The sequence below is a fragment of the Arachis hypogaea genome, chromosome 4, assembly GCF_003086295.3.
Source record: "Arachis hypogaea cultivar Tifrunner chromosome 4, arahy.Tifrunner.gnm2.J5K5, whole genome shotgun sequence".
NCBI classification, from domain to species: Eukaryota; Viridiplantae; Streptophyta; class Magnoliopsida; order Fabales; family Fabaceae; genus Arachis; species Arachis hypogaea.
This window is the reverse complement of record NC_092039.1, coordinates 9,975,368-9,991,282: the sequence shown is the minus strand read 5'-3', so window position 1 is coordinate 9,991,282 and position 15,915 is coordinate 9,975,368. Positions and strand designations below refer to the sequence as shown.

General features: G+C 33.8%; 1 protein-coding gene across 4 annotated transcripts; it reads left to right on the top strand.

Annotated features, from left to right (window-relative positions):
- The first annotated feature begins 8,833 nt into the window (after positions 1 to 8,833).
- Positions 8,834 to 13,380, top strand: LOC112796201 (G-type lectin S-receptor-like serine/threonine-protein kinase At4g03230). Of its 4 annotated transcripts, XR_011880918.1 has the most exons (12): positions 8,834 to 9,166; positions 9,401 to 9,530; positions 9,637 to 9,759; positions 9,838 to 9,941; positions 10,412 to 10,495; positions 10,621 to 10,860; positions 10,981 to 11,121; positions 11,337 to 11,497; positions 12,214 to 12,330; positions 12,440 to 12,580; positions 12,725 to 12,914; positions 12,996 to 13,380. XR_011880918.1 is itself a non-coding variant. In XM_025838553.3 (11 exons), exons 6-11 carry the CDS (start codon positions 10,797 to 10,799, stop codon positions 12,737 to 12,739), a joined length of 639 nt encoding a protein of 212 aa, XP_025694338.1. In that variant the 5' UTR covers positions 8,834 to 9,166; positions 9,401 to 9,530; positions 9,637 to 9,759; positions 9,838 to 9,941; positions 10,412 to 10,495; positions 10,621 to 10,796; the 3' UTR covers positions 12,740 to 13,380. The 4 variants fall into 4 exon arrangements, 3 of the variants coding, with proteins under 3 accessions (XP_025694338.1, XP_072091146.1, XP_072091147.1); XM_025838553.3 differs by having other exon boundaries at positions 12,725 to 13,380; XM_072235045.1 differs by having other exon boundaries at positions 8,837 to 9,166; positions 9,637 to 9,755; positions 12,725 to 13,380.
- The last annotated feature ends 2,535 nt before the right edge of the window (positions 13,381 to 15,915 follow it).

Below are 15,915 nucleotides of genomic sequence, written 5' to 3'. Positions count from 1 at the left end.
CAAGAGTTACCAATCAATCAACCAAAGCCAAAAAGGAAAAATCTAAATTATTTATATAAATAAAAGAAAGCAATCATAATTCTGAAATACCTCAAATCATATTAAATAAAGAATCAATCTAAACATAAAGAGTTCATAAACCAAATTGAGAAAATAAATAAAAGGAACATTGAACCTGTGATTAAAGAAGATGAAATCCTAATCCTAAGAGAGAGAGGAGAGAGCCTCTCTCTCTAAAACTACATCTAAATTATGAAAAATGAATTATTAGTCGTATATGTTGTGTTGAATGAATGGATGAATTTTCCCACTTTATAGCCTCTAATCTGTATTTTCTGGGTCGAGAACTGGGTCAAAAACAGCCCAGAAATCGCCCCCCAGTGCTTTCTGATTCGTACAGGTCGCGGCAAAGTGACGCGGAGGCGTCGTCCACGCGTTTGCGTGGATTGAAATTCGCAGATGCGACATGTGCGCGTCATCCACGCGTCTGCATTGCCTAAATTCAGAGAAGCTATAACAAATTATATATCGTTGCGAAGCTCCGGATGTTAGCTTTTCAACACAACTAAAACCGCGTCATTTGGACCTCTATAGCTTAAGTTATGGTCGATTTAGTACCAAGAGGTCAGGCTGGACAGCTTTAGCAGTTCCTTCAGTTTCTTATATTCCTTCCACTTTTGCATGCTTCCTTTTCATCCTCTAAGTCATTCTTGCCATGTAATCCCTGAAATCACTTAACACACATATCAAGGCATCGAATGATAATAAGAGAGGATTTAAATAAAAGAAAATAAAAGCCAAAGAAGCATTTTTTAATCATAGCACAAAATCAGGAATGAGAATATAAAACCATTCAAATCATATGAATAAGTGGGCAAGGACTTAATAAAAACCACTCAATTGAGCACAAGATAAACCATAAAATAGGGATTTATCAACCTCCCCACACTTAAACATTAGCATGTCCTCATGCTAAGTTCAAGAGAAGCTATAAAGGAGTGAAGAGGAATGATAGAGAGTATGAAATGTAACCTATCTATGTGAATGCAACTACATGCTAAGATGTTACTTGGTTAAAAGCAAACAAGTTCTTCAAGACAAATACAATCCAAATTCCACTAATTCAAATCATACAATAAAAAGCAAGTAAACTTGTAAGAAGATAGCTCATGAAAGCAGGGAACATAGAATTAAGCATTGAACCCTCACTGGTAGTGTATATCACTCTAGTCTCTCACAGGTTATGTGTTCTTTGGCTCAAAAACCATGTTCCAAATACAACTTCAAACAAATTTAACACAAAAAGGTTTTAATTTAAATTAGTGAATTTTTTTAAAAATAGGGTCTTAAAAAGAAACTCATTACTTTAACAAAGCAGTAGCTAAATGCATAAAATTAAACAAACATACAATACAACATGCAAATGCAACAATGTACTAAATAAAATATTGGTGTTGAGAGGAAAATAACTAACCCATGGAGATCGGTATCGACCTACCCACACTTAAAGATTACACCGTCCTCGGTGCATGCTGAGATGAGCAGGTGGACGGGTTGCTCCAACTGATGCCTTTCTCTATAGATTGTGCAGATTGACTTGTTTGTCTCCCCATTTTGAAGCTTTCCCTTTCCCTTCCTCGGTGGCCATCCTGAAAGAAGAGGAAAAGAAGGAAAATAACCCGGAAATAAAGATAAGAACATAAATAAAATATGGGTGTTAATGCCAAATAATAAAAGGTCTCAATTATATGGTAGCTACAACATGCAAGTGAGAAAATAGGGGAAGCAAATGGCATATCAATAGTACAAAAGTTGCAACAATAGGGAAGAGAGTGTGGGTAATGCAAGATAGTGTAAGTGCATATCAATGCAAAAGGAATATCAGTATTATAAAAATTAGCATTGACTTATGAATAATCATACCCAATCAGAATAAAACAAGTCATGAAGCACCAGAATAATTCAAGAAAAGATGCAATAGTTGAAGAAGAGAATTTTAACACCAATGGAAAAGAAAAAGAAAGAAAGGAGGAAGAAAGAAATAAGAAGGAAAGAAAATATTTAGATTTGGGGAAGAAAAGATAAGATATTTGGCTGATTTGGATGAGCTGTGTGGTGCAGGCGACGCGGATGTGTGAGTGACGCGTTCGCGCGGATAGCGCTTCTATGAAATGATGCGGACGCATCATCCTCGATTTTTGCAGATGCGATGCGTGTGCGTCATCCACGCGTCCGCGTCGCTTAACTTCAAATCAGCTATAGCAAATTATATATCGTTGCGAAGCCCCAGATGTTAGCTTTCTAACGCAACTAAAACTGCATCATTTGGACTTCTGTAGCTCAAGTTATGGTCGATTTAGTACCAAGAGGTCAGGCTGGACAGCTTTAGCAGTTTCTTTAGTTTCTTATATTCCTTCCACTTTTGCATGCTTCCTTTTCATCCTCTAAGTCATTCTTTCCCTGAAATCACTTAACACACATATCAAGGCATCGAATGATAATAAGAGATGATTTAAATAAAAGAAAATAAAAGCCAAAGAAGCATGTTTTCAATCATAGCACAAAATCAGGAAGGAGAATGTAAAACCATGTAAATCATATGAATAAGTGGGCAAGGACTTGATAAAAACCACTCAATTGAGCACAAGATAAACCATGAAATAGGAGTTTATCATGCATCAACCTCCTTTATTTTTGCATCTTCCTCTTCTTCCATGTGTGAGGGTGGAAAGTTCTCTAATTCACTGGAGTATAAACTCCTTTGATTGATTTCCTCACTTTTTTCCAGAGGATCTTGCATTATATCTCATGGGAAGGAATTTGCTTGATCCTCTTCCTGTGACTTGATAATTGACTGCACATGTTTCTCTACATTTTTGAAAATTGTCTTTATATCATGTAAGAATTCTTTCATGAGAAGCTCAAGATCTGATGGTATTTGAGATGAATAAAGAGATTATGGCTCTTTATATGAATAAGAAGGAGATGATGATTCTTGATAAGTGTAAATAGAGGATGACTCTTGGTATGAATAGGGAGATGGTGGCTCTTGATATGGGTAAGAAGATGATGGTTCTTGATATGGATATGGAGATGGTGGTTCTTGATAGTTGGAACATGGAACACTGAAGTTTCTTTGGTTTTGACTTTGCCAATCAAAATTTGGGTAGTTCCCCCATCCACAATAATATGAATCACTACTCGGATGTGAGTAGTAACTCATATGATCTCTCTCCATTATTTTTCCTTAGCACAAAACACCAAATAGAATTAAACGCACCATGTGGCAAACAAGAAAGCAAAGAAGAAAGAACAGAATTCTAAAAATTAAAATAAGAAAAATTAAAATAAAATTAATTAGGAAACACCAAATTTAATTTCAGAAATTAAGAAAAATTACTAGTATTAAATTATTATAAAATTTTTTTAGAAACAAAAATAAAATAAAACTAATAAAATATAAAAAAGATAAAAATTAATGAAAAGAAATAAAATGAACTTAAAAGAAAATAAAATTAAAAAGAAAAAAATAAATGAAGAACGAACGAAAATTTTAAAAACGAGAAAATAAAAATTAAAAATTAATAAAAAAATAAAAGGAATGCACGAAAAGAAAGAAAGAAAAAAATAAAAGTAAAATCAAACCAAACCAAAAAAAAGGGGGGTTATGAACGAAAAAGAAGAAAACAAGAAAAATTTTTAAAAAAAATTTTTGAAAAATAATAAAATAATATTTAAATAAAATTAAAATTAAAATGCCTAATCTAAACAATCAAACAATTAATAGTTGTTAATCACAGTCAATTCCCAGCAACAACGGCAAAAATTTGGTGCGGTATTTTATAACCCACAAACTAACCGATAATTGTATCAGGTCGTACCAAGTAATATCTTACGTGAGTAAGGGTCGATCCCACGAGAATTGATGGATCAAGCAACAATGATTGATTGATTGGCTTAGTTAGGCAAGCAAAAAAGGATTTTGAGATATTCAAAAGGTTTAAGTTCGAACTCAGAATATTAAAAGGATAGACAAATAAATAAGTTGGGAATAAAATATGGAGAAAACAGTTAAGGCTTCGGATTTGTCTATTTTCCGGATTGACTTTTCTTATCAACTATTTTAATCATGTATGATTTAATTCATGGCAAACTATATGTGACTAGACCCTAATTCCTTAGACCTTTCTAGTCTCCTCTAAAATTCATTAACTGCCAATTCTTTGGTCAATTAAATCCAATTAGAAGGTGATGATCAAATTCCAGTTTATATGCCACAAAAATCCTAATTATCCAAAAATAAGGCGATTATATGTCACGTATCTCGTGAAATACAAACAATTAGAAATTCAGGATAATATGTTTTCAAGCTGTTGTTTAAGTAAAGAGCTTTTCAAAGTTTTACAAGAACTCAAATAGAAAGAAGGTCATACTTCCGTTCCACCCAAATTCATAAAATAAAGAACGAAAACAATTATTGAAATATAAATCAAAACATAAATTAAATTAGAAAGAGCAAATGAATCAATCCATACAATAGACAGAGCTTCTAACCTTCACAGTGGAGGTTTAGTTGCTCATGGAATATGGAATGTAAATTTGTATAGAATTCCCTAATGGAACTCCCTTGATGGAATCTCTTCAATAGAAGAGAAGTCTCCCCTTTTTATAAATAATCCTAATTAATTTAAAATCTAATATCTAAAATTAAGATAATATCTTTTCCTATTTTAAAATCAAATTTGAATTTAAATCAGAATTAACTAACTACTCCGCGTCTTGTAACGTGGGGACCACTTGTTTTGTCCATTCTGCAGCTTCTAATATGTGTTTTCTGGGCTGAAAACTGGGTCAAAACAGCTCAGAAATCGCCCCAGCGTTTTCTGCATTTTCTGCACGTGGCGCATGTCACGCGTACGCGTTAGTCACGCGCACGCGTTGATGTTTTTTTTTGTAAGTCACGCGGACGCGTCAGTCACGTGCACGCGTCACTGAGCAAATCTTCAAATCACGCCGACGTATCAGTCACGCGTACGCGTCGCCATGGAAAGCTCCAAATCACGTGCACGCGTCAGTCACGCGTACGCGTTGCTCCTTGCTGCCATCTCCTTTTGTTCTTGTGCTGCAGAAACTCCATCAAATCCAGCCGAATACTACCTAAAATAACTAGAATTGCAAATGACTCAACGTAGCATCCATATTGGCTAAAAGATAATTAATTCTTTATTAAACTGAACAAATTAGATGCAAATTCACTAGGAAAAGATAAGAAAGATGTTCACGCATCAATTACCCACTTGTAATTGAAGACCCTCTTGATATATACCCACAAGATTACTCTCACTCATACGTATGTTACCAATATAAGCCCAAACACCCCCAATTCTCTTCAAATTTTGATTTTCAAAGGGCACACCACCATTAAGATTATTGCAAGAGCAAACTACTTTCTTCCAAAGTGGACATTCTTCTTTGTTGAACCTCTACCACAACTTAAATAATAAAGCAGTATTCTTCAAGAAAATGTCTCCCACTCCTAAACTTCCTTTGTTTTTTTATTTTTGTCAACACTCTACTTTACCGTTGGCATACCCTTTCCACCATCTGCCTTATCCCAAAAAAAATTTTGACTATAAAGAAACAATCTTTGCAGCGACAACCTTAGGAATTTTGAGTATGCTAAGATAAGAGATATGAAGGCTATTTAGAACAGCCCTTATAAGGACTAGTTTACCCGCCTTTGTTAAAAACTTTCCTTCCCAACCCTTAAAATTTTTCTCTACTTTCTTTATAATAGGATCACATGTCTTCACACATTTTGGATTTGCCCTTAGAGGAATCCCCAAATACCAGATCGGAGGTTTTGCTTTGTTGCACTCCAAGATACCACACGCTTCATCAATTGTCTCCTCTCCACAATTTAAGCCAATGACCACAGATTTGTCGTAATTGATCTTTAGACCAAACATAATCTCAAAGCCCTGTAAGAACTTCTTATAGTTCGTCACAGACTCAATGTCACAAGGACAAAACAAGATTGTGTCGTCTGCGAACTATAAGTGTGAGATTTGTATCTTGTCTCTACCTATCTCCAAAGATTTTATTCTCCCAATTTCAGACAACCTTCTAAGCATATTATTCAACACTTGACTAATTAGAACAAATAAGAATGGGGATAATAGATCACCCTGATGTAAACCCCTTTGTAGCTTAAATGAAATGGTTGGTGTTCTGTTCACCAAGATGGACATGGAATCCACTCTCTCCACTTTCCTTCGAAACCCATATTCTCCAACACTACATTCACAAAACTCCATCTGACCCTATCATAAGCCTTTTGAAAATCAAGTTTAATCAACCAAGCCGGAGCTTTTTCTTTAACGAATGAACTGCTTTACAAGCTATTAATGCGCGATCAACAATCTTCCTCCCTTTTATAAATGCAGACTGTTCTTCACCCACCAAGGTAATCATCAACTGTTGAAGCCTTTTTTATAGTAGCTTTGCTATTACCTTGTATATACACCCCACTATACTAATTGGGCGATAATCTTTTAACTTATCAGACCCTCCTTCCTTATGCGCTAACGCCACCCAAGTTAAGTTAGCTTATTTTGGGAGCGTCCCTTTATCAAAAAAGTCTTGCACCATACTACAAAAGTCCCCACCCGCCACACCCCACAGCTTCCTTATACATTTGAAATTGAAACCATCTGGACCTGGAGTTCTAGATGGTTCACAATCCCAAACCGCATCCTTTATCTCTTTCATTAGCGGCATTCTTTCTATCCAATCAGCCTCCTCATTTGTAATTTTATTCACCAGCCCATCATCGAACCCAGCATGAAGGTGTTGATCTTTAGTGTACAGTTTCATGAAAATTGTACAGTTTCATGAAAATTGTCGTATCTCTTTCGGACCTTCAAACCGTCTTTCGCCAATACAAATTGAGCCAATAACTTTGCAATGTCTTCTATTCTTTGCTATATTATGAAAAAAATGTGTATTACGATCCATATCTGAGAAAAATTTTGACCTTAATAGTTGTTTCTAGTATAATTCTTTCCTGTCATACCACTTTTCAGTTAAAATCTTTAGGGTCTTACTCCTTGCTACAAGACAATCATCCACCACCCCATCCTCCATTCTTTCATAAACTTTTTGTATTATTGTCTCAATCTTCTCAATTTGGGAATCAGTGTTCCCAAACTTCTCTTTGTTCCACACTTTTAGTGGCTTTTTCAAGGCTTCTATTTTATCAATTATGCTACTTTACTTCAATTTATCCCACTCTTTTTTACTGTTTCTTCAAAGCTGCTATGAAGTTAACCACGCATCCAACGTTCTAAAAGGTTTAAGGCTCCAATCCACCACCTCTGAATTCACTAATAAAGGACAATGATTAGACATTGACTTATTCAAGCCCTTCATAGAGCATGTCAAAAACCTCTAGTCATTCACTGTCAACAAAAATTCTATCTATTCTGTTGCAACTCCTCCCATTATACCACATGAATTTTTCGCCCAATAATTCCAGTTCTAGCAATTCCATGTTATCCATCCATTCTTTAAATTCGTTACTACTCTGTGACAATGTTTTACATCCCACCCTCTCTTCAGTTTTCATAATCTCGTTGAAATCTCCTCCAAATAAAATCAGCAAACCCCATCTCATTTTCAATCCCATGAGCTCATACCACAACTCCAACTTTTCTTCTCTAATATGGGGATCATATATTATACAAATTGCACTTTTTAATTTAACTTCTTTTATTATACCCTCACTGTCACCCATCTTTTACCTTTTTGTACATGAGATTTAAAAAAAATCATTCTTCCATAAACACAAAATACTTCCTAAACTCCCTTCAGATTCCAGACCTTCCCAAGACAGATTATTACCTCCCCATATACAAGACACCAAACCTTTATCCAAACAATATTTTTTTTGTTTCAATAAGCCCTATGAAATTCACTAAATACATTTTGCACACCCTTTTCATCATCTCAGTTTTTTCTTTACTCACAATCCCTTAACATTCCAGAACAAAACTTTCATTTAAATAAAAATTTATCACTTAATCTGGACGATCGCTTTTCATGACCGCCTATACTCTGAGCACTTTTGACAACCTTCTTTTTTACAGCAATTCGTATGACTTACTCTTGTTAATATATTAATATATGGAAAAGTCTAGGGGACCAGCAATTTTATTGCATTTTGGCTAGCATATAACCAGCAGAGAAAGGTGAGCCATTTGATGAAATCTCACACCAATCTTACACTATCAAATCATCATTGATGGCTAGTTAATGGCTACCAATCACAAATGTTGCTGACCCCTAGCATTGCTCTTAATATATTATCCTATTTTTTTCTAGTATTTAACATATTTGGTTAGGAGTATAGTCGGATAGAGTTGATTTGGGTTCAAGAGTGGAAAAATTTATATCCAAACCAATTAAAAGATAATTTGGTTACTTTGGATTGTATTCAATAATTTTTTTCTTTAAATCATGTTCACTAATTCACTACTAGAAAACTAGTTATTACAGACGGATATTTCCGACGGATTTTATCCCACGGAAATACAGACAGAATTTCAGAGAGATTTTTTGTCGGAAAACAAAAAAAATAAATTAGTATAAATTACAGACGGAAAAAAGAATCCGTCGATAATTTCGTCAGAAAAATTAATTTTTTCGTGAGAAATAATTACAGACGGAAAATCCGTCTGTAACTAAATAAACAAGATGCTGCGTTTAATTAAATTATTACAGACGGATTTTCCGTCTGTAATTTAAAATTTTCCGTCGGAAATATGAATAAACATTTGAGGATCACAGTTATCCCTCCTCATTTCACACCACACTCTCACGATTCCACATTCATCCCCTCTGAATGCTTCATCGGTGGCGCTATCAACCTTGCACCGCCGTCTCACCGAACCTCCATTGCACTCAACTTCCATCGGCCTTGCTCGCATCGCTCCCTTCCGTCGCACCCCTTCCCGGTTCTTCTCCGTCGCACCCCTTCCGTCGGCCTTGCTCGCATCGCTCCCGTTCGAACCCTAATGTGCGTTTCTCTCTTCGATCTCGCCACTAGTGCTTGCTCTTCTCCGTGTGTTGCTGCGTTTCTCTCTTCGATCTTGCCTCAGCTGTGCAGGTAACCCTAATATCCTTTCTCTTTCATCGCTACTTTCTTTCATTAAATTCCATCGCTAATTCTAATTATATTATCCTATGTTCCATCGCTAAATCTAATTCTATTTCCTATTCTATGATAAGAACTTGTAACGATTACAGTTCTTTATTTTGTGTTCTTATAAACTTGTTTGTGAAATCAAGGTTTCTGAATGCATTGACTAGTTTCATTTTGGTTGAATTTTTTGGGGATTAGGTTTTTATTGATTCACAGTGTCTCAGCGATTGAAGACTAGTGTCCATGTTAACTTGGTCTTCCATATAGAACTGAGAATCAAGATGCTATAGATGCCGCAATTGTTGGTATGCTTGCTGATCCAAAGGAGGTAAATATATTCCCAAATTGATTTTTCAATATAAGAAACTAAAAGGGAAAAAATATATGTTGAATTTAAAGGTAAGAATTTCTAAATCTTAATGTAAATTTTGCAGGCAAGAGCTGGAATTAGGGAGGTCCATTTTTTCCCTTTCAATCCTGGAGACAAGAGGACTGCTCTAACTTACATTGAATCTGATGGAAATTGGCATAGATCCAGCAAAGGTGCTCCTGAGTAGGTAAAAATATTCTGCTATTGGCACCAGCTGATTATGTTTGTGCAGTGGACTTAACAATATTCTTTTCTCCCTGTTTAGATATTGAACCTCTGCAACTGCAAAGAGGATGTGAGGAGAAAGGCTATGCAACTATTGTTAAGTTTGCTGAGCATGGGCTTCGATTTTTGGGAGTTGCTAGACAGGTTTGACAAAAAAAAGATATTAACATTTATAGTTTACAACTTGGTTGAATGAGTTTTTATTCATAATTGCTGCTTGGATATCTTTATATAACAAGAAGTACCTGAAAATCCAAAAGATGCTCCTGGTGCATCATGGCAATTTGTTGCGCTGCTACCTAGCATAACCCCTCAAAGTTAGACGTATCACGTATGTATGATTGATATGGAGAATTAATATCCTGAGTTAGTTGTCATGATCAAGGGTTCTAAGCACTATTCTTTTGGAATCACTTTGTTTAGTGAAATAACTTTAATTATGTATGATGTCATCTTCAATTTATTTTGTTGTGATGATTGATGATACTGAAACCTGAAGAGAAATTTGGTTGTAGCTCTAGTATTTTGTTCCTTCTATGTTTGTTTTCAATGGGATTTGTTAACCGACAAGAATCAATGGAAATATGACCTGAAGAATGTGTTTACTTGTGTAGCTGCTGTGACATGGCGAGGTTGGTTTGGATTCAAAGCATCCCAGAGCTATTGTGCTTTGTGCTACGGAGGAGAAAGCTAATGAGGTAGTTGGTTGTCCTCAATCCCACTACCATCATCATCATTCATCACCTTATCTGCTTAGCCCTATAATGTTTGAACTAAAGATTCTAAATTGATTTTGACTGTTGCAAATTGTTATGGATCTCAGTGTTTTAGTGCTGCAAAGTATATCATGGAGATTGCGGAAGCAAAGTTGGCAAAGCAACGTTCTTGTGAATTTATCTTGTTATGACAGGTTTTGGGTGATGAATCCCCCATTGTGAAGCATCTTGAGCGTGATCATGCTGAAAATATTTATGTAATTGATATTGGTTTGGTAATCTGATGGATATGAAATTAATGACTACATCTGAAGATATTTATGTAAAGATGGCAGGGAAAGATGTAGGTACTAAACTATCTCACCCAGTTTGAAACTTTTCTTTCCTTTTACATGTATAAACATTTCATCTTCTGTCATTTCTAACTTTGTCCTCTTTTTTTTTTTTTTAAACTTAACATTTCTTAGAAGCAATTGTACAAAAAAGATTGCCCAAGTTCAAGAAAAAGAAGCAAAAGATTATCTCTGCTATAATCTGGGTGCTGTCTTCTGGAATTTTGATCTTATGCTTGGCCATCATCATTTATAGATGGGAGATTCATAAAAAAGGTAGTTAAGTAATTCTCATTGTTTGATTCTTAATTATTGAGTAATTTCAAAGGCCTTCAAGGCAGTTCAACAAAAGTCTACAACAGAAACAGAGTTATATTGGTAGTTATACTTCATATATCTATTTTTCAGTTCCAAAATTCAGATTGAGCAAAATTTATAGGAGCATAGAACACTGAGTTTGTTTATACATTGCATGCTACTATACTTTGCAGGAAAGATAAAAGAGGAAATAGAATCAGATGCAATAAATAGTCAGCATGATGAGGAAGATCTAGAATTGCCCTTATTTGGTATAGATACGGTTACTTCTGCAGCAAATAATTTTTCAACTGACAACTTATTAGGAAGAGGTGGTTTTGGACCAGTTTATAAGGTAATCAAATGGGGAAAAAAAAATGTTGTCATCCCTGTCTAGAATGCATAATATTCTTGATAAATTTTGTTTTCTTTTCTTTACAAGATTCCCTAGTTAGTTGCTTTCTGGTGCTTAAGTTAGATTAGGCAGTGTCCCAAAGATAAAGACAAGGATAATATTTAATTCTAAATAAAGCATTCGTTCTTATTTGCTTTTGTCTTTTTGTTAGTGCTATGGATAAACTATAGAAAAGGCAGGTCCAAATACGCCAAATCAATGCGTGAAAAATCAAATAAAATAAATGGTACTGCATAACATTAGTCAGGATTTTGATAATTACAATGACTTATTCAACCTCCTTTTTAATAAAGATTAAAGAAAGAAATGGGTTGTAGATATATAATATAATATAAAAAGAGGAACTCGGTGGGCCACAAGCTTCAATTATTGTGATAATATGCAATTAGGATAATTATGAGAGTAATTGTTGACTAAGAAATTAGATATTCAGAAGAAGATCTGAAGCTTCATTTTGCAGTAGAGTTACATATTCAATTATTCTTGCAGTAGAGTTACATATTCAATTTTTGTATCTATATCTCCTTCTCTATTATATTTTATAATATAGTTTCTACATTATTGAAGCTATGTTAACTTCTTTTACATTTATTTTTTTTCTATATTACTTTTGCTACATATACTTAATTCATGAAACCAAAATGTTTGAATCACAGCTTAATGTGAAGAAATTAGAAGATGAGATTTCAAATAAAGACATGAATTTGTCTCCTATATTGAAGTCAATCAAGGAGCTTGAGAAAGCAGCAATCAAGATAAATGACCAGAAAAAGGTATCATTTGGCCAAGTTTAAACTTAAAACAAACACAAGTTCTTAAGATAACAACTATCATATAATAAAGTGTTTTCTTTTCTTTTCTTTTGTTTTTCTTTTTGTTCAGGAAATAGAAGCAAGTAAAGGTTGGAAAATATGGAAAGAGTACCAAATGAAAGTGAGAGATGTGAATGATAGACTTATGATGGCTGAACGTGCATTCACTGACAGAGATGGTCTCTTAGGAATGACATGGCATAAGCATTTGGTGAGTATATAGTTTTTTACTCTAAGAAGCAAGTGTTTTCTAGGCCAGTTCCCTCATTCTTCTTCTGACTTATAATATCACATAGTCTCATTAACAAATGCCATGTGAACATTAGATGAATTCTACTGTTTTGAATGAAACCAGGGTTCTAACTTCTAAGAAAGATGAAATTGAAGAAACCAAGCAAGCAAAGCAGAGAAGAAACATCAAACATGGCTGCTACTGTTGGAATCACAGAATTTATTGGAGCAGAGATGATTGAGAAGGCAATTTCTTAGTAGATGAAGCTATTTTGTCCAAGCTAAAGTCAAAGAAAACAAAGGTCCTTGTTGAGGTAAATCTATATTGTGCCCTTCAATTTAAACAATGCGAACCTGGTTGCGACTCAACAAAAGACTGGCTGCAATTTCCTCAGCTAACTTGAAAACCAAATGGAAGAACTTGTATATTGCAATGCTGATGTGGAGTTTAACTTGAAGCTAAGTGGCCACACACAACCACAAGGAGATCCAGGAGGTGTATTTGTCAATGGCTCTGAGCAAGTCACCATCATGCAATCTAAAAGGAATAGGATCAATATAAAATCTTGTTTGTTTAAATTGTTGAAAATGAAGGAACTAGTAGTGTCAATGAGTAATGTAAATAGTTATAGTTCTGTCAATGGTTTATTTTTTTGGGTATCTTTTTATTGAGATAGTGAGATATTGGCCAATGATGTTAAAAAATAACATCCAATTTTATAGGTATCATGTAATGAATATTATGTTTATTTATATGATTTTTGGTCTCTTTTTTTTCAATTTACAGTGTCTTTGATGGAGGAAATTTAAAAAATAAACCTAAAGTATTCATTTTGCAATGGAAAAATAAAAAAAATTTCTATTTTACTTTACCGACGGATTTATAGACGGATTTTCTGTCTGTAATCATAATGTGAGATGATTTTCCAAGGTTCAAATTACAGACGGAAAATCCGTCGGAAAATCTGTCTGTAATTACAGACAAAAAATCCGTCGAAAAATTTGTCTGTAATTACAGACGGAAAATCCGTCTGAAAAGCCATCTGTAATTACAGACGGAAAATTCGTCGAAAAATCCGTCTGTAATTACAGACGGAAAATCCGTCGGAAAGTTTGTCGCCTTTGGGAAATGGATAGAAAATTTACAGAGGGAAAATCCGTCGGTAACTGGTAAAAATCCGTCTGTAATTTTTCGACGGAAAAAAAATCCGTCGGTAAATAATTTCCGACGGGGCTTTTACAGAGGGACAAAATCCGTCGGTAACCAAAAATCCGTCTGTAATAAAGACTAAATCTGTCTGTAAATCTGTCTGTATTAATCCATTTTCTAGTTGTGATTGAATACCCAATTAGAATAAAATTAAAAAAGAAATAAATTTTACAAAATTTTAGAAAAATAAATAAAAATGCTATAAATATTTTAAACAAAGAAGAATATATTAACATTATAAATTATCATCACACATCATCACTATAACAAATTAACATTATAATAGTTTAAAATTATAAATTAACATCATAGACCAATACTAAAAAATATTAAATATTAAATAAAATAAATTTTTATATAGTTTAATGATAATGTTAAAGAAGATAAAAAAAATATTCAAAATTTATTTTATTTAGTATTAATAATTAATAAATATTAAATAAAATAAATTTTTATTATTTTTGACTACTTTTTTTTGTTATAAAATATTTCTGATTTTTAATTGAGTACTAAAGTTAATTAGACTTAGTACTTTTTGTTTGGCTATTTCCGAGGACAATCACTTTGGAATTCAGACAACATATCTTAGAATTATGTGTCCTAGTGTCCTACACTTCTAGTTCTAGATATCACGGCAGTGTTCAAAGTCTAATCATTAAAATATGATATTTGTGAAATCATTGTGCATCTACATTTGCATGTAGATGATTTGGGACACTCGTACATTCTCAAGACAAGACTCCTAACTACTTGTGGCTTTAAGTTGAAGAAAAATTAATTTGTTTTAATACGCAACACTGCCGTTTAACTAAGAAAATAATGCATGCATGAAGCAATGTCTTTAAAGTTTAAACATAACATACCTTGACAATTGGACAAGATAGACTTCTATCTTTAATTTACCCAAATAACAAAAGTAATTTATTAATTAACTAATTTAGATCTTAGCTTATACATGTTCACCAACTCTACTTCACATTCTTCCCACTAACTCAGCAAGATACAGTCAAATTGAACAAATTATCTTTTTTATATGCATACATGATTACGGTTGTCTTACTTGGCAAAGTTGATCTGAATATAATCCACCACTATGTTAAATGGCACATTAATCATCCACTCATAATTCAAAATGGTTTATTAAAATTAAATCTACAAGAAGCTTGTGGCTCTTATTTAAAGAATCCATATAATTTGAACATTAAAATTTTCATTCTTTTTTTAGATTAATTAGTGGTTGACTTGAAGCCTATGCCGACATTTTGAAAGGAAATATGCATGTACAAATGCCCCATATAGAATAGTTTTGTAGGTATTGGTTACTTAGTGGATTCCTAAGTGGTGCACCTATATATAGAGGCAGGTAACACTTTGATGATGGGCATGTGAATTATTATTATTATTATTATTATTATTAATCAATGGATGTGCTACATAACACTGTTCCTATAACACTAATAGTGGTGCATCTCAAATTTTCAAACTAGCTAGGCTGTGTCCTGGTTAAGACTTAAGATGCTAGCTGCAACGTGCAAGCATGGGTTCAGGTTAAGAAATTGAAGGAAGAAAAAGATATTGGTACGATGTATGAAAAAATATATAAATAATAACAAAAAGGTGAAAGAGAAGGAGAGGATAAGGGAGAGTGGAAGGAGAACAATCCTGCGCATTAAGTGCAATTAATTAATATAGTTGCATAGGTTGATTGATTGATGCCATCACTATGTCTACATATAGTATTGCCGTATTGGCGATTCCTTCAGTTGATCACAATTATTATAGGCTGTAAATGCTCTATTTGTCTAAACAAATTCTATCAGGTTCATGCGTGCTTCGTATTCTAGGATTTGGCCCATTCACTTTAGAAGAGAAAAGAAAGAGGAGGAGGGGGGGGGGGGGGGGGATGATCACCTTTTAATCCGATAATTATAATTCGATTAAATATAAGATATACTTCAGACGAAAGGGTTATTTTAATACTATAAGTTAATAACAGATAAAATAACTTATAATTTTCGTTGTATTCATTAATTCTCACATTGATAATTAAAGATAGAGGCACTAAAATAAATTAACTTCATCGGACTAATTCGTTTATCCATTTA

What these genes read in the sequence shown, in the direction of transcription:
- LOC112796201 (XM_025838553.3), top strand. Translation starts at nt 10,797, where the DNA reads ATGGATATGAAATTAATGACTACATCTGAAGATATTTATGTAAAGATG. An exon ending in ATGGGAGATTCATAAAAAAG is followed by an intron (nt 11,122 to 11,336) that starts GTAGTTAAGTAA and finishes TATACTTTGCAG; the next exon opens with GAAAGATAAAAGAGGAAATA. An exon ending in AGATAAATGACCAGAAAAAG is followed by an intron (nt 12,331 to 12,439) that starts GTATCATTTGGC and finishes CTTTTTGTTCAG; the next exon opens with GAAATAGAAGCAAGTAAAGG.